Raw genomic sequence first — 22796 nt, 5'->3', positions numbered from 1 at the left:
GTCATTTAGTCGTGTCAGATTCCTCGTGACCCCATGGACCAGAGCACGCCAGGCACTTCTGTCTTCCACTGTCTCCCGCAGTTTGGTCAAACTCTTGTTGGTAGTTTCGAGAACTATCCAACCATCTCATCCTCTGTTGTCCCCTTCTCGTGTCCTCCATCTGTCCCAACATCAGGGTCTTTTCCAGGGAGTCTTCTCTTCTCATGACGTGGCCAAAGTATTGGAGCCTCAGCTTCAGGATCTGTCCTTCCAGTGAGCACTCAGGGCTGATTTCCTTCAGAATGGATAGGTTTGATCTTCTTGCAGTCCATGGGACTCTCAAGAGTCTCCTCCAGCACCATAATTCAAAAGCATCAATTCTTCGGTGATCAGCCTTCTTTATGGTCCAGCTCTCACTTCCATACATCACTACTGGGACAAGTAACCTAATCTCAAGCAATTAAGCCTTTTAAAAGTTAAAGCCAGCAGTTTAAATTGTACCCAGAAATGAACTGGGGAGCATCAGGTGTGATATAGTTGAAACACCCAGTCCCAGTCAATATATTCCTGGCCCTATTCTGGACCAATTTCAGTTCCTAGACTATTTTAAGGCCAACACACACAGCAATAGTCTGAACAGTAGGTTTCCAGAAAGTGTGGCCTGCTCATTTCTATCCAGTTATGGTGGTTCCTGGTGTATCAGCCAAAGCGAGTTAATTTAGAACAGGAAGCAAAAGCTTTCAATCTCCTCCTCATGGCCTCTCTGAAGGGAGGGAGGAGAGGGGAATGTGCACTAGTCAAAGGCTCACTGATAAAGCTCAGGCTAACTGCTGCTTGGGCACGTAGCACTAAACAATGGTTCAGTGTTGCATTCAAAGAAAGCCAATTTGTGGCTAATGGGACGTGTGGATCCAGAATTGGCCTTCACAGTCACTTACAGACTCACTGTTAAGACTGTGTTCATGGAAGAGAATCTTATTCAGCTCCAAGTGATCGCCAAAGAAGAAGACGACTCAAAATAGAAAACGACAACGACAATCAGTAATTCAGAAAATCCTGTTTTGCTGAGGCTGGGGGTGATTGGAGGAAGTGGTAGCAGATCTCCCATGAAACCAAGACTCTTCCATAAAGGTCATGTCATGTAAAGTCTCAGTGAGGAGGGTCACATCAAGGTAAAAGACGGGTTCAGGATAAAGTAGCTGGACTTGGCAAGATGAGACCAGATACAGTCAGGCCTTAACAGCACCATGGAGAGCTCCCACTGAGCTCTGCTGATTGTAGCTCTCCCCCTGTTGACAGTCATAGCCCTCTGGATGTTGCCTTGTAGACTTCATATTCTACATTTCACATCTAGATGGTTGGGAATAATCCATTTTCTGACCTTCAAGCCATGACTCATTGTTCTTCCAATAATTTCATTCCGCACTCAGGCAAAAAGAAAAAAGGGGGAAAAGTAAGTAGCATTTTCATTTCTTCCTTTTTCTCTGCAGCTCAGCGGAATCAATACCCTTGGTGAAAACATTGCCGATAATGGTGGCATCAGACAAGCATACAGGGTAAGAAATGCCCATTTTCTCTTACTTCATATGATTGTTAGTTGGTGCAGATTCATTAAAATGTTGGGTTGTTTGGGGTTTTAAATTTTTTTTTAAAAAAAAATAATATTTATGTGCCGCACAAGCTGCTTTGTTAAACCCCTGAAATTTAGTTACCTGGTCTTCAGGGCCTAATCTGTACTCATAAGAACATAAGGATTGGACCATCTTGTCCAGCACCTTGTTTTCACAGTGGCCAACCAGATGCCTATGGGAAACCCTCAAGCAGCACTTCAGTACAACTGAAGTCTCCCTTCTTATGTATGTTTCTTCCCTTCAAGACTACAACCCTCATTTCCCACTTCATCTCCAGTCTCCCTCTCCTCTCCCTGTCCTTCATTCTCCCTCTTCAATAGGAATACTTTAGAAAGAAAGTTAGGGAAAGAGAGTTAGGGAATTGTAAAGCACTCTGTGATCCTCAAATCAAAGGTAGTATCCAAGTTTAATAAATATCTATTCATTTATTGCATGTACCACAATTTACCTCTTTTCATGGGAGGAAGGTCCAGTGGCTGGACAGGAAAGGAAGGCAGGGAATGGGAACCCGTGACCCACCAGACATTGCTGGACTAAAACTCCCATAATTCCTAGCCATTGGCCATGCTGGGTGGTGCTGATAGCACTTGTGAGTCCAACAATATCTGAACCAGATTCTCCATCCCTGATATAGATGTTCCAGCAGCTGGGGTGAGGAAAAGGTAGATTTGGATCTACAGGTGGACCTCTGGGTGATCTGCAGTAGATCAACAAGTGTTTTTGACCACCAGTTGATTAACAATAGCAACAACAAAATGACTCCTCCTTTGCCCTAAAAAACCCCACTGTTGAACACAAGAAAACTTGAGGTGATGACCCACAGTAGAGTTTTGTGTTGAGGAACAGTGAGTTCTGTTGAGTTCTGGTACTAAAACAAAAGATGCCACCAGGTTCCTGGCCTCACAGTTCTTTAATTCTAAGTGTGTAGGTTTGTGCTTTTGCATCAAGCTCTGGTTCAAGGTTCCTGGAGAAAGGAAGTAGCTCCTGCAAGCCTTCAGTCTGCCTAGCCCTGATTCAAAGCAAGGATGAGCAGCACAGTGCCGAGGTGGCTTGTTACAATACTGAAAATCCTAGATGTTTTTAAAAAAATGTATAGTTGGTTGCATTTTAAAATTTGCAAATGCAACATAAATCATGAAGGGAGAAAGGGGGGCAGAAGCCAAATGAGTTATGCTCCTCTTTCCCCATTGCCTCAGAATTTCCACATCCATTTATTGGCAACTCATTCATACCATGCCTCACACTTTCTGTCCTTCTAAGCTACAATTATGCTTCTTTTGTGGGATTTGGAACGCCATAAAACAAAATCACCAAACGTAATTTTGATGAGTCAAATCAATAGGGTCCCCACCAAAGCTCTATACTAAGAACTTTCCAACTTTCCACAGTTGTCCAAAAATGAGGACTATAAGAGCCAACTTCTTCTCCTTCCTCTTCTTCTTCTTCTTCTTCCTCCTCCTCCTTCTCCTCTTTATCATCATCATCATTATCACTATGCTTGTGGAAGTTGCTTTTAGGCTTTGCTACTTCAATTCCAATTCCATGCAGACTTGCTGAGACCCTTCAGAGCAGACTTCCTCAACCTCGGCTCTCCAGATGTTTTGAGACTATAATTCCCATCATCCCTGACCACTGGTCCTGCTAGCTAGGGATCATGGGAGTTGTAGGCCAAAAATATCTGGAGGGTCGAGGTTGAGGAAGCCTGATCCAGAGTATCTAAATCTAAAAAGCAAAATTGTGTGGGTTTCTCAGGAAGAAATGAGTTATGACATTTCCATAAACTAAACTACATGCACACAACACAGATTTGACATGAACAAGAAACAGGGTAGTATTCAGCTAAGTTTTATTTAGAGTAGACCCCCTTAGCATGAATGGACCTAACTTAGTTGTGTGTCTTGGGAAGAATGTTTCTTAATGAGCTGGGAAGCCTGGACTTTCACTGTGGCATTAAGCAAGAATTGGGCAAATGTTGTGGTAGGTGAATAAATAGTGCTAAAAAATAAGGGAAGCAAATTCTGTCTGTGAAATACAGTTCTGATGTGAATCTTTCTCAAGGGCAGCCATGGAAAAAACAGTTCCTCCCTTCTATTCTTGTTATCTTAATTAAGAGTACAGAACACACAGTAATTATTAGCCCAATGTCCAGGACAAAGTGCATTCTAGTAAGAACCACACTGTCATTCTTTGCTTGTACTGAGATTATGGCTCTTTTATCTTTCATTTACATTTTTCAGAAGTTTTCCCAAGTGCGTAGTCACAGTAAAGCAAGATGAACTATCCCAACATAAGAGACATAAAAGCCATCTTCCTTCCATGTGGTTTTTATACTAGTATAATGTGATTCCACAGCATACAGGAAACCATTTTTACTAATGGGTCCCAGTGCGTTGTGAGTCATGCGATATCTTCCGCAAGGGGAAACTGACTTGCTTTTAAATTTCTCTTTATACTGTGCTGGAGGAGTTGTGTGGCATCCACATATATTCTGAAGGTGGCACTGTGCCATCTTTATGCTCACGTTGTGATCCCTGCACTCTGAAGAAGCACCCAGCAGGGATGAAGTATCTGCTCATCAGCTGATGAACACAGCTGTTTTGGAATGGTCATATTGCTTTCTTTCTGTATGTTCTGTAACTTCCTGCTGAAATCCCATAACCTTTTCATACCATGTTGTCTCTGTCTTTGTCCTGCTTTCTTTGTGCTATAGCCCACCCCCCACTGGCTGACAAAAATGTGGCAGCTTTGGAGAAGAATTGTAGGGCAACTAATAACGCATAATAATAATAATAATAATAATAATAATAATAATAATAATAATGGTAAAGGGATCCCTGACCATTAGGTCCAGTCGTGACCAACTCTGGGCTTGCGGTGCTCATCTCACTTTACTGACTGAGGGAGCCGGCGTACAGCTTCTGGGTCATGTGGCCAGCATGACTAAGCCGCTTCTGGTGAACCAGAACAGCGCACGGAAACGCTGTTTACCTTCCCGCCAGAGCGGTACCTATTTATCTACTTGCACTTGACATGCTTTCGAACTGCTAGGTTGACAGGAGCAGGGACTGAGCAACGGGAGCTCACCCCGTCGCGGGGATTCGAACCGCCAACCTTCTGATTGGCAAGTCCTAGGCTCTGTGGTTTAACCCACAGCACCACCTGTGTCCCTCAAATAATAATAATAATAATAACCACTAATTCACTATTATTGGATCAAGAGCACGTTGGCATAATGTTCCTGGAGGTGCCCAAAGACAAGGACATGAAGTGGCAACAACCAGAAATCTTATGATTTCTCCTTCCCTAGTTTTGCGCTTGATTCTCATTGCAGTTCGAGCTGGTTAGATTTCACGGTGGCCATCATCTCTCTTCCCTTCCTCTTCCTTTGGCAGGCCTATGAAAAGTTTGTAGAGAAGAATGGAGAGGAGAAGCTGCTCCCCGGACTCGACTTCAACCATAAGCAGCTGTTCTTTTTGAACTTTGCACAGGTATTATACTCTGCTTGATTGAAAGCTTTGGAAATTATTTTGAGTTGCAATTTCACAGTTAAGTTGGAAACAGCAGGGCTGGCTTTTCTCCTTTTAATGTGAACTGGCAGAATTGCTAAATCGAGCAGCCTTCATGGCAGCAGGGCCGAGAGGAGAGTGGCCTGTCAGATTAAGTTAATCGCAGCTAAGTGCACGGAGGCATCCAGGAGGTGAGTCTGTAAAGCACAGTTAACGTGTGGTCATGTACTAGTGCCGAGGTGGAACCTGCTCTCTGATTTCCTGAAAGGCTCCTTCCCCGGAGCAAAATGGTTCTGTTTCTCTTCCTCATTCTGGGGGCTCTGTAGAATGTCTTTATGATTTCCATAGGTGCTGAGCTTCCCTTTCCACTGTGAGGTGGCTGAGGGTGGTGGGTGGGTGTTTTTCTTTCCATTAAACGTTTATCCCAGTGCCTTGCAGCGTCCCTGCTTGAACTGCGTTACCTCATGACATATTCCTCTGGGCTTTAATTGAAGTGCAGGAATCTACACAGAATCATAGAATTGTAGAGTTGGAAGGAATCCTGAGGACCATCTAGTCTAATCCCCTACAATGTAGGAATATGCAGCTGCCCCGTACGGGAATCGAACTTGCAACCTTGGTGTTATCAGCACCGTGCTCTAACCAACTGAGCTACCCATTGCTAGATAACAGAGGCTGCCTACTGAACTCCTGAAGCTGATGCACTTGCTGGTTTTGTTTCTCTAAGCTAAATAATTCCTTTTAATTTTTTAAAAAATCTGTACTGAAATATATATATAATTTCAGTGCAGATATATATATGACTTCACTTTAAAAAGCAATTAGAAGAAGAATAAAAACTGCATGGGACACAGCCTTCCCACATCCCCACTACAGGAAAATACTGCTGAAGCTTATGCCACAATACGTTTTGTTAGTCTTTAAACCGTGTGGCAGGTAATGTGCTACAAGTGCAACATGACCAATGTTCTGGAAATCAAAACTAAGGTGCCACTGCTTTTTTAAATAATCATTTCTGCAATATTGTGTGTGTGTGTGTGTGTGTGTTCTTTTAAAGATATGGTGTGGGACATACAGGCCGGAATATGCTGTCAACTCTATTAAAACAGACGTCCACAGCCCAGGCCAATTCAGGTTAGTATTTTAAATCATCCATTTTCTTAAACAGTGGCTTTTTTAAAAAACACACATGCACATGCACATACACATACACACACAAAATGCACACCTTTCTCACAAAAGTCAACAGCATAGTTAAACATGTTAATCTTTAAGACTCTTTGTCGTGCAGTGTCGTATTTTTCCGTGTAGGTTTCCCCCCTAAAAAAACAATGTCAAAAATTAGGGAGCGTCTTATACTCTGGGCCATCTCCCCCCATTTTCTTAAATCTGAGTCCCCCAAAATAGGGGGCATCTTATACATGGGGGTGTCTTATAGACGGAAAAATACAGTAATTGTTAACTGCCCACAAGAGGGCTTTGGGAAGGAGATGCGAGGGCTCTGGCGGGGTCACAGAAACCTCTCCCCTCCTTCCCAAAGCCTAGTTAGCACTTTCCCACCTTTGGGAAGGAGGTGCGAAGGCTCTAGGACCCTGCCAGAACCCTGTGCCTCCTTTCCAAAGCCAGTCACCTTCTGACCCACCTTTGGGAAGGCAGCACAAGGGCGGGGGTGGTGGATTTTGGCCTCGCACATGGCACCATATTACCCAGGTCCACCACTGACACATTCCCTGCATTCTAAGATGCTTGTTTCTAGGGCAGAAGACGTGGGTTCAAATGGCTTCCACCACATGTTTTTTAATGTCTGCTTCCTGGAACAATTTGTGTTTCATCATAGTGTGGGAGAGCAGCAACTTTCAATGGTACACAACAGTACTACTAAAACCCAAACAGCAAATGTCTCTTTGGGTAGCAGTAGTACTGTTTGGAGAGCCACACAAAAATTCAGCCTTAGAAGTGTGTTCATCGTACCTGAACGGGTTTAAAAAAAACCAGTTTGCAAAGTACACATTGATTACCCATCATAAGGCATCGGTTTCTCCATCCTGTTCTGAGTTCACAGGATGGTCCAGATAATATCATTTGAGAAATGCAATGTTCTATTAAATCAAAGTGGATTAATAATGGAAAATATAAAGATATTGTGATAGATGAGTGAATGCCTTTGTGCTGCTATTATACAATTCTGAGCCTGTGTTTTTATCTACCTGGTATACTTCTCGTCAGTATTCCTCTTTCTTTTCGTTTTTGCAAATGCTCACTTTATCAGTATACCCTGCATAACCAAACATTTATTGAATGCATCAACTGTTCCTGAAGCTGGCCTCAGAATGGTATTTTCATGTGGGTGTGCTCTCAAGGCTTTGTTGTTGTTTTTCCAGGAAATCTGCGACTTTCTCCCTGATGCAATTATATTCCAAAATCCTACACTCAGCTGAATTTCTCAGCTACAGTGTTTGCTTTGGATGGGGCAGTTCCCAGGACATTTGCCTGGTGTGCCTTTTATCCACTTGCATTGCTGATTCATTCTTTGAGATCATTGTATATCTTTTGTTTGGACACGGTTTAGCGTTCCCTAACAAGCACTGCATTTCATTACTGACGAGACAGCTGTAAAGATATACACTCCACTTTGGACAGCTCATTCAGCCAACAGTAACTGTTGCAACCACTGGGTAGTAATTCCTAGTGGTGAGTGGGAGGGCATCATCACTTAAGCATTGTGGGATAGCAGCGTTCATTTCCTTCTTCCTTGGTAATCTATGAGAGGGAAAGAATGCCCAAGTCTCCTGGCCTGCCTTTATGCTATGTGTTCCAGCTCCCAGTTCCTAGTTGCCTTTCTGCAAAGGCAATGCCCCGTGCACAGTGAGAACCAGCTCTGGGGGGAGTGGTTTTGCAATGACAGCCACATTGCAAAGAAGATGGTTGCTTTTAAAAAATGTATATTTCATGGAACTGCTGCATACCAACAGGTCCATCTAGCTCAATAGTGACTGACAATAGCTCTCCAGTTTTTCAGATTCCACTCTCCCAGCCTAGGACCCACGTACCTACGGGACCGCCTCTCCTGGTATGCCCCGTGGAGGACCTTAAGGTCCACAAATAACAACACTTTGGAGGTCCCGAGCCTCAAGGCGGTTAGATTGCTTTCAACTAGGGCCAGGGCCTTTTCAGCACTGGCCCCAACATGGTAGAACGCTCTGTCACAAGAAACTAGGGCCCTGAGGGACTTGACATCTTTCCGCAGGGCCTGCAAGATGGAGCTGTTCCACCTGGCCTTTGGTTTGGACTCAGTCTGACCCTTATGTTGCCCTCCCCTTATGGTCTTGATTTATCAGCTATTTTAAAATGAGGCTGCATTTGAAATTGCATTTTAAGCTGTATTTTAAATTGGGGGTTTCCCCCCCTCTCTTTTTCCCCTATTATGTTTTTACTGTGATTTTATTGGTGTTAGCCGCCCTTAGCCCGGCTCTGGCCGGGAAGGGTGGGGTATAAATAAAAAATTATTATTGTTATTGTTATTGTTATTGTTACCTGAGGGTGCTGAGGACTGAAACTAGAATCTTCTTCACGCAGTGCTAAGATGCCATAATCATCTCCCTATAAACTGTATGTTTCCTGAGCAAGCAGCAGAAGTTGCTGTCCTGGGTGTAGTTATTTATGAAGCAGAACTAACATATTCTCATCTTGTTTTAAAGGGTCCTAGGAACACTACAGAACACAGCAGAGTTTTCTGAAGCCTTTAAGTGTACCAATGCGGAATACATGGACCCCGTGAAAAAGTGCCGCGTTTGGTGATGAAGCTACATAGAGTGGACTCGAAGGAGGAGAAGCTTTCCAGAAATCGAGACTGTTTTGAGGATGGCCGGAGTGGATTTGTCACAAAAAAAGGAACGATAACAGAGACATACCAAGCGATGCATTTTCTAGAAAGGGAGGAGGAGGAGGAGAAAACCTCGCTAAGGCAGCGACTGCCAACAGTTACTCTGGCGAAACTCGGGAAATGATAAATCACTGCATACTTAAGGGTTCTTCATTTCTTTTCCCCACAATGATCTTACCATTTTAATCCTGCTTTCCATTTAGCCTTCAGATTCTATTTCATGTTTTACCCTTTCCGTCGCCACGTTTTTCTGTGAAAGTGAGTCCCACCGATTCCAGTGAAACTTGTTTCCAGGAAAGTTCCTTCAGCCTTAATGACCTGCCGTCCCGTGAAGGTGTTCCGATATTTATAAATCAGATGAAAGAAGGAAGCACCAAGTCAGACATTAGCTTGGACATGTGTCAAGTGAGTCAAAAGCCTACGGTGTGGTTTCTCACACATCTCCTATTACGGCTGGCGTGCTTCAGCAAATGCTTGTGTCTCCCAATGTGGCCTTGGGAACTGCAGGGCCTGGAGGAAAAAAGAACCCTATAAGGGACCCTAGCAATTTGCCATTTGTAAATGCTCAAAACTCAGTGCACCCTTAAAAAAAAAAAGTGATTTGCATCTAGACAACACCAATGGCCCCAGCCATAGTGGCAGAAAGCTTGTCACATGTAAGGAATTTCTGTATTTACAACAAAAGACGTGCACGATCAGCAGGGAACAGGTGAGCGTTCCAATACAGGTAAGATGTGGAACCATATGTGAGATGGCAGTGCCTGCCTGCAAACATCTGCTTATGGGTGCTGTTTCTTGAGAGGTTGTGGTTGGCACTGTCCTGTGCTCTCTTTTGACATCCACAATCACTGGATGAAGGCAAAGCCACCAAGTAGATCTTCTCCTTCCTCACTACTGTTTTCATCCTCACGGGAGGCAGGTAGTGGTGCAAAGTGCTTCTGACTTACATATTACATATGGCACCCTTGCCCATACAAGACATCTTCACCCCCGTGGACTCGTCTCCAAGCTTTCTTCTGTTCCTTTTCCTTTTCCTTTTTCTTTTTGTGTGAAGCCATCTTCATGAGAACAACCCAAAGATGAAAGTGTAATCTACTTAAGGGATTAACTGTTGACCAAATTTATTGTTTGCTGCTTTCCAGCCAAAACCTATACTGTAGATAATTTATGAAAATTTTTTAGCGTATGTTGTAATCACTGCAGTTGTAATCAAAAATTCCTTCATGTTTTTTCTAAGATTTTCCTGCTTTTTCTCAAAACTTTTGTCTTTTTTTTTCCAAAGAAGAGGATGAAAAAGTATTTGTAATAATATATATAACCATACTTTTTATATTTAATTCTGAATTATACCGGACATGAATTGTTATATATTATTACAATGGGTGCATTTTGTTAGAGTGTCAAGGTACAAACCATTCAACATGATTAAGTCTCAACACAGAGATCTCTACTAATAAGATATACAGACTGACTGACTGGTTTTGAGAAGAACTTCTAGAAGCCAGATCTACAAATGTTAGGACTTTCAAATGTAGCACAAATTTGCTTGTGATTCCTTTGAACCAACAGGACATTTTGCTTCAGTAATAATGGTGCATATGTAGGCATTTACATTATGTGGACCCTTACTAGTGATAAGTCTTTTAAATCTGCTACAATAGTTTTCAAATGCCCTCCTGCAGGTGGCCAAGGAACCTACTGCTTCTGGCACTGAAACACACAGATCTTTCCAAATAAATTACTACTTGATACCTCAGATGACTCGAATGGGTCCATTTCTGAGCATTTGAGGACTGCCTGTGCAAATTCTTTCTTTTCAAGTTTGTCATCTGATAAAGCATTGTGATAATTAAATTTAAGCCAGGTGTCTCTTATTCCTTGTACAGTTGCAGTACATCTTTGCTTGGCATGGAAGGATGTCACACACGCACACACATTCATTTGACACTACTAAATTGGAGGAAAGTGGCTCTTGGAGCGTGCCCTGTACATGGGATTACAGTTTTCTTTGGTGGAAGAACAATGATTTCTGAGATTTAGAAGCTGAAATTCCACATGCCATCATAAATCTCTTCAATGCGCATTGAGTGATGATTTGAAAAATTTCAACTTCTGCTTGCAGTGAAGGTAGAATCATAGAATCATAGAATCATAGAGTTGGAAGAGACCACAAGGGCCATCGAGTCCAACCCCCTGCCAAGCAGGAAACACCATCAGAGCACTCCTGACATATGGTTGTCAAGCCTCTGCTTAAAGACCTCCAAAGGAGGAGACTCCACCACACTCCTTGGCAGCAAATTCCACTGTCGAACAGCTCTTACTGTCAGGAAGTTCTTCCTAATGTTTAGGTGGAATCTTCTTTCTTGTAGTTTGGATCCATTGCTCCGTGTACGCTTGTCTGGTGACCTGCTTCTATGGCTGCCCTTTTCTTTCATTTTCTTTTTCAGGCTCCAGTGTCATCTCATTTTGTCAAATTGGAATGTTACACCTCTCCAGCAATACTTAGTGTGGGGTGCATCCTTAGGTCTGAACTTTTCTAATCTCCAAGGAGTACCTGTGTCACCTTAGTATTGTTTTGTTTGATCCTCATGCCTGTGGACAGAAACCTTCTGAGATCAAAAGCAAAGGATCCACCTTGCAGACCAGAATAGTCACTGGGGTTAATGTGTTTCAGTAATCTGCTTTAGCATAAGTTCAGTCACATCCAAAACAAGTTAAATAGCATTTATAAATGGGCAGAGGAACTTCCCACTAACAGCACCTCTGTCTGGCATGCAATGACCTTCAGTTTATTGAGTTGACACAGGGAACCAGGTGCATATCTTAAGAATGCCCACCTCCCTCCAAGTTTCAGACCAACTCCTCATGAGTAATTATATTTCAAACCAACTCTATTTTAACACACTTGTGGCTGAATGTCTGATGATTACATTGCTATAGTAACCATCAGGTAAAACATGTCCTTGAAACTCACTGTATTGTTCCAATTCAACCTAATAAGACCTAAAAATTAATGCACAATTAAAGTGCATTATTTGTGTCACCTTGGCACAGAAAATCCACTTTCTTTTAAAAAACAACAACAACAAAAACCCAGAACTTTTGTGGTTAGGAAAGTAATAGCGAAATACACTAAAAAGTATGGAAGGAACAAATGATTAATGAGAAATCATATATATATTCCTTGATCACTAGTCTGGGCAGAATGATTGGCTCGAAGATAAATTAATCAATCAAATTAGGTTTCCCTCAGTTTCTCATTTTTCCCATCTTAAATTCAGTTCTTCACATTTCCACATCATTAAAAAAAAGCCAGTTCTTATGAAAACTCAGCAACGTTTTAGGGTGAATTTCTCCATCACATACACATTTTTGTATGCAATTCTGCCCAGTAGGCACAATTATTCAAGCCATTTCCCCATATATATTGCATTTTTGTATGTTGTTTACATGAATATATGTGTTTCTATGCACACTTTATCCTAGTATATGCACTGTTGTACGCACTGCTTGCCTGGAGACCTGCACTGCAAAATTCAGAGAAGTGTGAATTTTGAAGGATGGCTCTGTTGTGGTTTGCACCCTGTATCAGGAAGCGCAAATGACATAGGTTCACATTTAAATGAGAACTGAACTAAATTCCACAGGGTGCTCATTCATTCTGCAGAAAAAGTAACAGGTGGGGTGCTTTAGGATTCTGACCTGAGCCCATTGTTGTTCCAACATCTTTACAGTATAAATGACTTGGATGAAGGAATTGGGGGTGTGCTCATGAAATTTGCAGATGACACCAAACTGGGAGGGGTAGCTAATGCCACGGAAGACACATTCAGATTTCAAAATGACAGGCTGGAACGTGTGCAGAGGAGGACAACCAAGATGATCCAGGGTCTAGAAGCCAAGGCTTATGAGGAACGGTTGAGAGGGTTGAGTACGTTTAGCCTGGAAAAGAGGAGACAGAGATGAGACATTCTAGCTATCTTCAAATATCTAAAGGACTGTCACACGCAAGATGAAGCAAGCTTGTTTTCTCCTGCTCCAATGGCTTCAAGTTACAAGAGGTTCCAACCAAACTCCAGGAATAGCTTTCTGGCAGTAAGGTCCCTTCCATCTCTACAATTCTATATTTCTCCTCTCTCCCTAGACATGATGGACCTCAGAGGGAATGTTGTTCAGAGTGCCTTTGAGTACTTTGTTCACACTTTCTAAAATAGAGATCCAAAAGGTTCCTATCAGGACAAGCAACCTGCTGAGGGAAAACATGGAAGGAGCACATGAGCTTTGCTTCATGGCCTGGGCCTTTCAGCTGCTCTGTTTCAACTGACCCTCAAAGCCCAAGGTTGAGGACTTGAATGAAGAGCCAGTTCATAGACTTCAGCATGCTTATTTTCTCCACATGATCTCATACACAGAATCACAGAAGCCATTTGCAGCAACACTGGTGTGAAGCAGGTGGACCACCAAACACAAATACTCAGCCAGCAGCTGCTTCTGAAATTGCCACTATATTTTCCCCAAGCCATAAAGACAGAATTGGCTGTGCAATTAAATCCACTTAGTGACATCAACACTTTTCTCCACATTGTTGGTTATCTGCGTGCAAAACAGCACGGGGGAAAAATATGTATGTATATATGAACTAGACTGGATCTAGACACATAAAAAAAGTTTCAGGAAAACGCATTGTAAACCTCATAAAGGGAAATGACGTTGCCAAAAAAATGAAACTCCACACCACTATCTGGTGTCACAATGTTATAACGCATTTAAAACGCTTTTTCTTTACTAATGTAGCTGAGTCCCTAGATATAAATGCCACCAACATATGGAAACTAAAGAACCATTCTGCTCTGAAGTGCAGATGCCAGGTTTATTGGGTTTTCATGATTTGGTGAACTTCTGTGCAGATGAAAACAGTGATGCATCAAGACAGCAGGAAAAGCTGAGAAATCAACCTTGGGACTGAGGAACTCAGACCTCAGACCAAACCTAAGGATGTAAAATGCGCTTGTAGCATCAGGCCAAGCACTCTGTTCTCACAGTAGCGTGAGGCGTGCGCTCTAGGGAGTATTTCCCACAGCCGCGGGGGGGGGGGAATCTATGTGGATCACAGTTCAGCTACTGATTGATTGATTGATTGATTGATTGATTGATTGTGTGACTGCGGAAAAGGATAAAAGCCCCCCATCCAAACAATGACTATCATCAGTGCAGGTAAGAATTTTTTTTAATTTTAATTTTTAATACCTACAATACTGTTTTATTTATTTTATAGTACAGTACATTGATTATTGCTTTCATTTTACGAATCAATGGTCTTGTTAGATAGTAAAATTCATGTTAAATTGCTGATTTAGGGGTTGTTTTTAAAAGTCTGGAACGGATTAATCCATTTTTCATTGCTTTCTATGGGAAAGCGTACCTTGGTTTAAGAACGCTTTGGTTTAAGAACAGATTAAGTTCGTAAGCCAAGCTACCACTGTACATTGAATTACTTAACAGTCCGTGCCATGTTTAGAATTAGCTGAAGGAATGGCTACAGCTGCAATGTTAATTTCAGTTCAGCAAATAAGCCTACCAAGAACAGCAGTTGTAGTCAAATCCAGAGTTTGTAACAGGGCAGTAGGTCCCAGAGGAGCCAGGTTGCCCCCAAAATTGGCGGGGCCAGCGCATGTTGCGTGCTGGTGAGAGTATATGCACAACACGCAACATCGCACACATCTCCTGACAGTGCGCAGGCTGGCGCAGCCTTCCGCTAAGTTACACCGGTCCCAGCAGCATCGAGAGACGCTGTTCAGGTCGGTGCGACCTCGCACCAGGCCTTGCCAGTCCCCATGGTGTCTCCCATGGTGCCGCCTTCTGCAATGGGCCCCTCAACACAGGGGCCGGGATGTCTGGGCCCCCTTCAAATAAATACTGAGGGGACTGACGACACCTCCGCTTCCTAAAGTTGGCACACCTGGTTAGTACAAACATGGGAGACAAGTGACTGAATCCTGAGACAAGGCAATCATTGCCTCTCCAACCAATTCCCACTCACCTTCTCCTTTTAAGCTCGCCCCCTGCTTGCTGTTCTGGACTACACTTTAATAATAATAATAATTTATTATTTATACCCCGCCCATCTGGCTGAGTTTCCCCAGCCACTCTGGGCGGCTCCCAATCGAGTGTTAAAAACAACACAGCATAGAATACTAAAAACTTCCCTAAACAGGGCTGCCTTCAGATGTCTTTTAGAGATAGGATAGCTGCTTATTTCCTTCACATCTGAAGGGAGAGTGTTCCACAGGGCGGGTGCCATTACTGAGAAGGCCCTCTGCCTGGTTCCCTGTAACCTCACTTCTCGCAATGAGGGAACCGCCAGAAGGCCCTCGGAGCTGGACCTAAGTGTCCGGGCTGAAAGATGGGGGTAGAGATGCTCCTTCAGGCATACTGGACCGAGGCCGTTTAGGGCTTAAAAGGTCACACCAACACTTTGAATTGTGCTTGGAAACATACTGGGAGCCAATGCAGATCTCTCAGGACCAGTGTCGTCCTCACCATAGTGGGAAGGTGTGGTGTGGACTAATGGTCTGTCAGGAGATACTACAGCTTCCTTGTCTCATGATCAACAACACATTTAAAGGGATGGGTAGCTTTGGTGCCCAAATAATGTACCCATGACTGGGGTGGGAGGAGATGAGCATTAGTATGTTGCCACAATTGGTACAGGCTATTTCTCATAATGGTCTGCATGTAGCAAATATGTCAATCGCAAACACAGTTGTTACTGAACTTGGACTGCCTTTGATTTATTCCCCTAATTTGCAATTTAGTTTGCAATTCAACATTTGTAATTGGTATTTGGCTCACACCCTTTGGAGCAAGCAAGGTCACTGCTAATTAATGTATTTTGTAGGCCAATGCATGGCAGGCTAATTGCTAGAAGCATCTCTTATAACAACAGGAAGCGGGGAATGCAGTTTTGTGCCCCAATAGAGAGGCACGCTACAGCGTGGGATGACCCCCAGATCTTCAGTGTTCTGCACACACATTTGCAAACACTTCCAGGAAATCGCAGCTGCTTCGGCTGATCAGTTACTGTATCAGGCTACACACTCAATTCTCAGTTTTGACATTTGATTCATGCCACCAGAGCTGCCCAAACAAGCAGCCAAAAGTCACAGACCAAATATATTTACTCTGCGTCCCATTCAGGTCTATGAGACAGAGAAGGCCTAATACTTTTCCCATGACAGGACCCGGTAATAAACACAGGGGAAACACAAACAATAGGCTGAACAAGGGACACATTTTATTAATAATAAGGGAAATGAGAAGTGCAGGAAGCTAATTTAAAACTCAACCTTGAATGAGCCAAACCCTGCCCATTCCAAGGGGCATGACAAAGTATAGCCTCAAAGCCTGGGACCCACTTTATGATGAGTAGGGATGCCTTCTTGCCCCATACATTCCTGGAGTCCCACAACATGAGAGCCTCATGTCCTATATTCAGGTTAAAGGCCCCACACCCCAGAGCAGCTGGCTTCAAAGGTGCCTAGGGGTGCATACATTTCCCTTCATTAACCTTTCCCACACCTTTCTGCCAACAACGTGGCAAATAAACCTTGCAACCAAATTAACCTATTTAACTGCTTCCACCCCTAAACCTCTACGTTCCCAGAATCAAATACAGAGAAGGCAAAGAAAGCTGCCCACCTCAGCCATTTTGAAGGCAGGCAAAAAATTCCTAGGTAAAGGTAATGGGACCCCTGACCATGAGGTCCAGTCGTGGCCGACTCTGGGGTTGTGGCGCTCATCTCGCTTTATTGGCTGAGGGAGCCGGCGTACAGCTTCCAGGTCATGTGGCCAGCATGACTAAGCCGCTTCTGGCGAACCAGAGCAGCGCACAGAAACACCGTTTACTTTCCCGCCAGAGCGGTGCCTATTTATCTACTTGCACTTTGACCTGCTAGGTTGGCAGGAGCCAAGCAACGGGAGCTCACCCTGTCGCGGGGATTCGAGCAGCTGACCTTCTGATTGGCAAGTCCTAGGCTCTGTGGTTTAACCCACAGCGCCACCCACGTCCCCAAAAATCCTATAATAGAAGAAAAAGTGGGCTGGGTAGGTGCAAAAGATGGTCAAAGAGGACCCTAGGGTTACAGCTAAGGAATATTAAGCCTGTGGTCACACTCCCAGATGCAGGTGACTCGTTTTATTATTCTAGATAATAATCTAGATGATATTATTATTATTATTATTATTATTATTATTATTATTATTATTATTATTATTGACCTGCCCTTTATCCCAAGGTCCAAGGCAGGTCACAACAATTTGGAAGAACTTACAATCACAGAAGGAACATGGGTTCTAAAAATATACATCTGAAGTGTCGAAAGCAAATGGCTTCCCCCCCTCCCAAAGAATCCTGGGAACTGTACTCAGAGAGATACAATTCCCAGAAAGCTACAGCTCCCATGATTCTTGGGGGAATCCCTGTGCTTTAAATTTATGGTGTGGATGTAGTCTTTCATGTTACAACTCCCAAGCGAAAACTGCTTTCAGATCGTTCGGTACAATAGCTATTATCCCATGGTGAGCTACAACCACTAGTAACATGCAAAAAAGAAAAGTCCACAACTGCTGGTAGCCCTTATTGCATGGAACTATTTAAACAGCCTGTATGTGATGTCCGGGCATATAAATTTACGCCTAGCCCAAAGCACGAGAGACAGGAGATCTAAAAGGATAAACAAGGGAAGCATCAACGCTTGAAATGCTCTTTGGGAAGGAGCCTGGCTCTTCAACAGAATCTATAAATAGAGGCCAACAACAGCCCATCATCAGTTCCAAACATTCAAATGAGCCTCTTTAGCATAGTCTATAGATCACTCTGGCTTAGTACTGAAATCCATTCTGTGGGGTGGTCACTCTTATTCCGTTGTCCTGCTCCCCAGATCTCCCTTCAATGTGCCTTGAGGAGACTTGTTCAAGGTGAGTCCCCCTCCCTCTATTTCATTCACCTTGCAATTTCTTTGCGACAATGACAAATTGCCTGGGAAAACACAGAGCAACAAAACAATTCTGATAGCAGATCATTTTTCAACATTAAGAGCAAGTTATTTAACATTTGCCTTTTGTTAGAAAGTCTGGAAAGGAACCACAGAGAAGCCTTACAATGAGTCATCCATGCCCTCAGGACATGCCCTGAGTACCGTACTGGACTAACATGCTCATGAGCGCAGCATAGCACCATTTAATGCATATTACGGGCCATCCTTGTGTTCATGTTATCTTATTTTGGCACCACTTCTCATCCTCCCCAGCAATAAAAGCACACCAGTGACAAATTAAATAACTAAAAATTTGCTGCCCTTTCATGAAGTCCAACATTGGTTGAATTATCCAGAACAGGCCTCACTCTGCCTAATCGTAGAGGTGGCCCAATTTGGGATTTTCTAAGAGGAAAGACAGACTATAAATGAATATATAATGTGCAGGCCTGGCCCGAGACTTTTTGCTGCCTGAGACCATGGTCAAGTAGATGTCACCTTTACAAATGCAGAAGCTGACTGGGATGACAGCTGAATGCATCTTGGTGGCAGGGAATTGTCCCCCATCCTATCTGAGGGCAGCAGTTGTGGTGGCTGACCCTTGCTCCAAAAAGCATGGTCAAAACTGAAGAGTTCAGGAACTCAGACCAGACCAAGTTTCATAAAACCATATATAGACTTTACTAAAACATCACTCTACGAAAGGAAAAACTCCAAATGATTACACAGATTAAAATAGGAGGTAAGAAAACAACAAACACGGACTTATCCAGTTAATTAACATAAACACCTACACTTAAACCTCAGTAGGCTGAGGAACGGGACAAGATGCTGTCAAAAGCCCAAATAGACACTTGACTGGCTGGCTGACAAGAGCTCCCACCAATCCAGGTTTTATGGGAACTAAGACCATGGGCATTCACCTCTTCCACCCAATTACCTTGTGACACCGGCCTTGAAGCCTTAAAGGGAGACAGCTGTATGTAAGCTCATTATTTCTGAGGTTCTAGCCCATTCCCATAAACCAGTCTTAAAGGGGTGATATCACCCCAGCAGTCTAGCTTAAGGAGCAAGCAGCAAGCTAGGGAGCTCTGTCCTCCAACACCTCATTGCCACCCCTCATCCTTCCAGCATCCACCACTCAAAATGGCCACCTCATTCTTCCTAATGTTAGGGCCAGCCCTGATTGTGGTCCCCAGAGGTCTGCCATTTGGGCTGCATAAGGATACACAAGCTGACTATTTAGTATGGTGAACAATGAGTGCATTGTTATAATTCTAGATGGATTTTTAAAAAAAAATACATTGTAAACTACCTTAAATGCTTTGATGAACAGATCAACCCAACCCCGCTTATCCCAGGCTGAGGGGTGTGTGTGGATTCCATCAGTGGCTGAACATGCAGGTGAACAGGAATGTTCTCGGTGATCTGTCTACAGATGCTAATCAGTGGAAGGCCCCCAAGTGGAATGTTCTGAGGCCAAGGATGAGATAGCCAGGGATCTGCTGGATCCCAAGCTGTTCTCATATCGTCACAGAAAAGGATCAGGCCCAATCAGGCCCAGTTGTTTTCCCCACTACCATCCTAGCCCATCCTATTGTGATGAGGCAAAGCAGGAATAGCCATAAACTCCTTGGAAGAGGGCAATTTTTGTCAGTTCCCGTGCCATTTCTTCACACAGATCTGTGAGGGGACAAAACAGCATTGAAGGAGGGAAAGATGGGCTGCTCACCTGTGCAAACTGGCCTCAAGATGTCAGGAAGATGCTTGCAGGGTTGTTGTTTTTCCTGCTTAGAGAGGTCAAATCTTGAACATTAAAAAAGAAGAAGTTTTGTTTACAGTTGAGGTGCTCAACATCATGAATCACTTTTCGTCACTTTTCAGGACGAAAGCAGGCTAGGCTCTGCTTTTGTGAAAATTGCCAGCCAAGTTCCTTTTGGGATTTGGTGGTGAAGAATCAGGATGCTGAATGAGAATTGCAACATAGCCATGTCTTTGGTTATGGGCATTAGGCTGTCGACATGGCCTTGGGGGAGGCGGGTAGCAGCAGGATTCATACACAGATGGAGGCTTGGAAGCCAGTGCCAATGCAGACAGAGAAGGGGGGGGCAGAATAAAGGCCTGTTAAAGCAAGGCCAGGCTTCTACAGATCTCAGAAGTGGAAGCACCATAAAGAACACAAGAGGAGCCTGCTGGATCCTGGTATGCCCCGCGGAGGACCTTAAGATCCACAGATAACAACACTTTGGAGGTCTCAAGGTGGTTAGATTGGTTTCAACTAGGGCCAGGGCCTTTTCAGCACTGGCCCCAACGTGGTGGAACACTCTGTCACAAGAGACTAGGGCCCTGCGGGACTTGACATTTTCTGCAGGGCCTGCAAGACAGAGCTGTTCTGCCTGGCCTTTGGTTTGGACTCGGTCTGACCCTTATGTTTCCCTTCCCTTATGGTCTTGATTTATTGGCTACTTTAAAATGAGGCTGCATTTTAACCTGTATTTTAAATTGGTGTTTTTTCCACCCTTCTCTTTTTCCCGTATTATGTTTTTACTGTGATTTTATTGGTGTTAGGTGCCCTGAGCCCGGCTCTGGCCGGAGAGGCCAGGGTATAAATAAAATTTATTATTATTATTATTAGTCCAGCATTCTGTTCTCACCAGCCTGACACTTGTGGGAAGCCTGCAATCTGGCCATGAGCACAGCAGCATTCTGCCCACTGCCAGTGATTCTCAACAACTGGTATTCAGAGACATAACACTTTTGTTTTGCTATGAATAAGGAATCTTGTGTGGGCTTTTCTGAGAATGGAGCCGGCGCAACAAGGACTGACTGTGAAAAAGTCGCTCAGCAGGCAGGTTAGTGGGCAGCAGAATAGGAAGGGCGTGTGTTGTAGAAATAGCTATGGCCCCCACCTGATGCAAAGAAAATTGAAATGACTTAAAAAGAAAAGAAAAGCCACCAGTCTTCCATGCCATTTACTGGTAGGGCAGAAAACAGGAGGACCACAGTAGGTGAGGCTAGAACCAATGACAGGCAGAGCCAACTCATCCTAGTTTGTCCTCATCTACCTCCCTGCTGAGGGACACGGGTGGCGCTGTGGGTTAAACCACAGAGCCTAGGACTTGCTGATCAGAAGGTTGGCGGTTCAAATCCCCGCGGCGGGGTGAGCTCCCGTTGCTCAGTCCCTGCTCCTGCCCACCTAGCAGTTCGAAAGCACATCAAAGTGCAAGTAGATAAATAGGTACCGCTCTGGCGGGAAGGTAAACGGTGTTTCCGTGTGCTGCTCTGGTTCGCCAGAAGCGGCTTAGTCATGCTGGCCACATGACCTGCAAGCTGTACGCCGGCTCCCTCAGCCAATAAAGCGAGATGAGCGCCACAACCCCAAAGTCGGCCACGAGTGGACCTAATGGTCAGGGGTCCCTTTACCTTTACCTCCCTGCTGAATTCTTCACTCAGGTAACACTGAGATTAAGGAGGGGGGAGATGACAGGAAAGTAGGTGCTGGCTGAGGCAGAGTGAAGTTGGTAGGGAAGTTCCCCATTTACCCAAATGGACCAGCATCCACGAGATTGCAGTATAAAGACAAGATCCTGCAAATTTGGTATCTGCTCACTCCTCGATTAGGGACCTCTCTATCGTACCCATGAAGTGTAATCCTAAATTGTCAGGAATATACAGCTTGGGGTGGGAGGAGAAAGAGGAAAAAGTGGTCCAAGGGATATAAAATGTATAATGAGCAGTTGCAATGATATAAAACAAAATATTGACATTGTGACCATTAACAAGGTGGTTTTGGTGATATACATTATGGAAGTTCCAGGTGTGTGTGGAGAGAGATATAAATACATGGTAAGGATTAACATATGTTTAAGAGTGTGGAGTTGCCTTTTGAACACTTCCTTGTTGTGGTTTTATTAGTGTGTGGGGGGGTGTGTGTGTGTTTTCAAAATTTATCTGTGTTTCCCCTCCTGCGTTTAGCAGGGCATAAGTGAAAAGCAAAACATTTTCACATCAACAAACTATTTTCTCTCTTTTCCTCACACTTCAGTTTCAGTTTATGGGGTTTTAATTATAGCCTCCAGAGTCCATAAATAAAACAGAGGGAAATGAAACACCTCCTTGCGTTTTGCTAATTGTTGCACAGCAGCCGTTGAGTGCAAAGGCAGCGCCATCTACTGGTTGATCTGCACCAGATGCATTGCTCCAAAAAGTGATGTTAGAAACACGCAGCCCCACCATGTGGCAGACAGTGGCCAATACGATTACTATACCAGTCATTCAAATGGGGGAAAGGCTGCAATGTAGTGTCGTGCTGATCTTGTTTTTCATGAAACACCATGCAAAATGGTTTGAGGTGTACAATTTCTTCTATAAATGCCTTATAAGTTCCATGAGTCAGAAATCATACTGTTCAAACTGATATCATAGAATGTGTAGGTAATAAAGGTAAAGGTAAAGGTACCCCTGACCATTAGGTCCAGTCACAGATGACTCTGGGGTTGTACGCTCATCTCGCTCTATAGGCCGAGGGAGTCAATGTTTGTCCACAGACAGCTTCCGGGTCATGTGGCCAGCATGACTAAGCCGCTTCTGGCAAACCAGAGCAGCGCACAGAAACACTCTTTACCTTCCCGCCAAAGCAGTACCTGTTTACCTACTTGCACTTGACGTGCTTTCAAACTGCTAAGTTGGCAGGAGCAGGGACCGAGCAAAAAGGAGCTCACCCCGTCATGGGGATTTGAACCGCCAACCTTCTGATCTGCAA

The 22796-nt window shown here is 43.8% G+C and overlaps 1 protein-coding gene across 1 annotated transcript in view; it reads left to right on the top strand.

The window, feature by feature from the left end:
* MME (membrane metalloendopeptidase) overlaps nt 1-10873 on the top strand; it is a 71890-nt gene extending 61017 nt beyond the window's left edge. The window contains exons 20-23 of the mRNA XM_082224707.1: nt 1470-1535; nt 5003-5098; nt 6174-6250; nt 8815-10873. Coding sequence (XP_082080833.1) covers nt 1470-1535; nt 5003-5098; nt 6174-6250; nt 8815-8914 — 339 coding nt within the window. The 3' untranslated portion in view covers nt 8915-10873. The remainder of the gene's footprint in view (nt 1-1469; nt 1536-5002; nt 5099-6173; nt 6251-8814) is intronic.
* Nucleotides 10874-22796: the final 11923 nt, after the last annotated feature.

Source organism: Podarcis vaucheri (assembly GCF_965113315.1).
Source record: "Podarcis vaucheri genome assembly, chromosome: 5".
Taxonomy (NCBI): domain Eukaryota; kingdom Metazoa; phylum Chordata; class Lepidosauria; order Squamata; family Lacertidae; genus Podarcis; species Podarcis vaucheri.
This window is presented reverse-complemented; position numbering and strand designations above follow the sequence as displayed.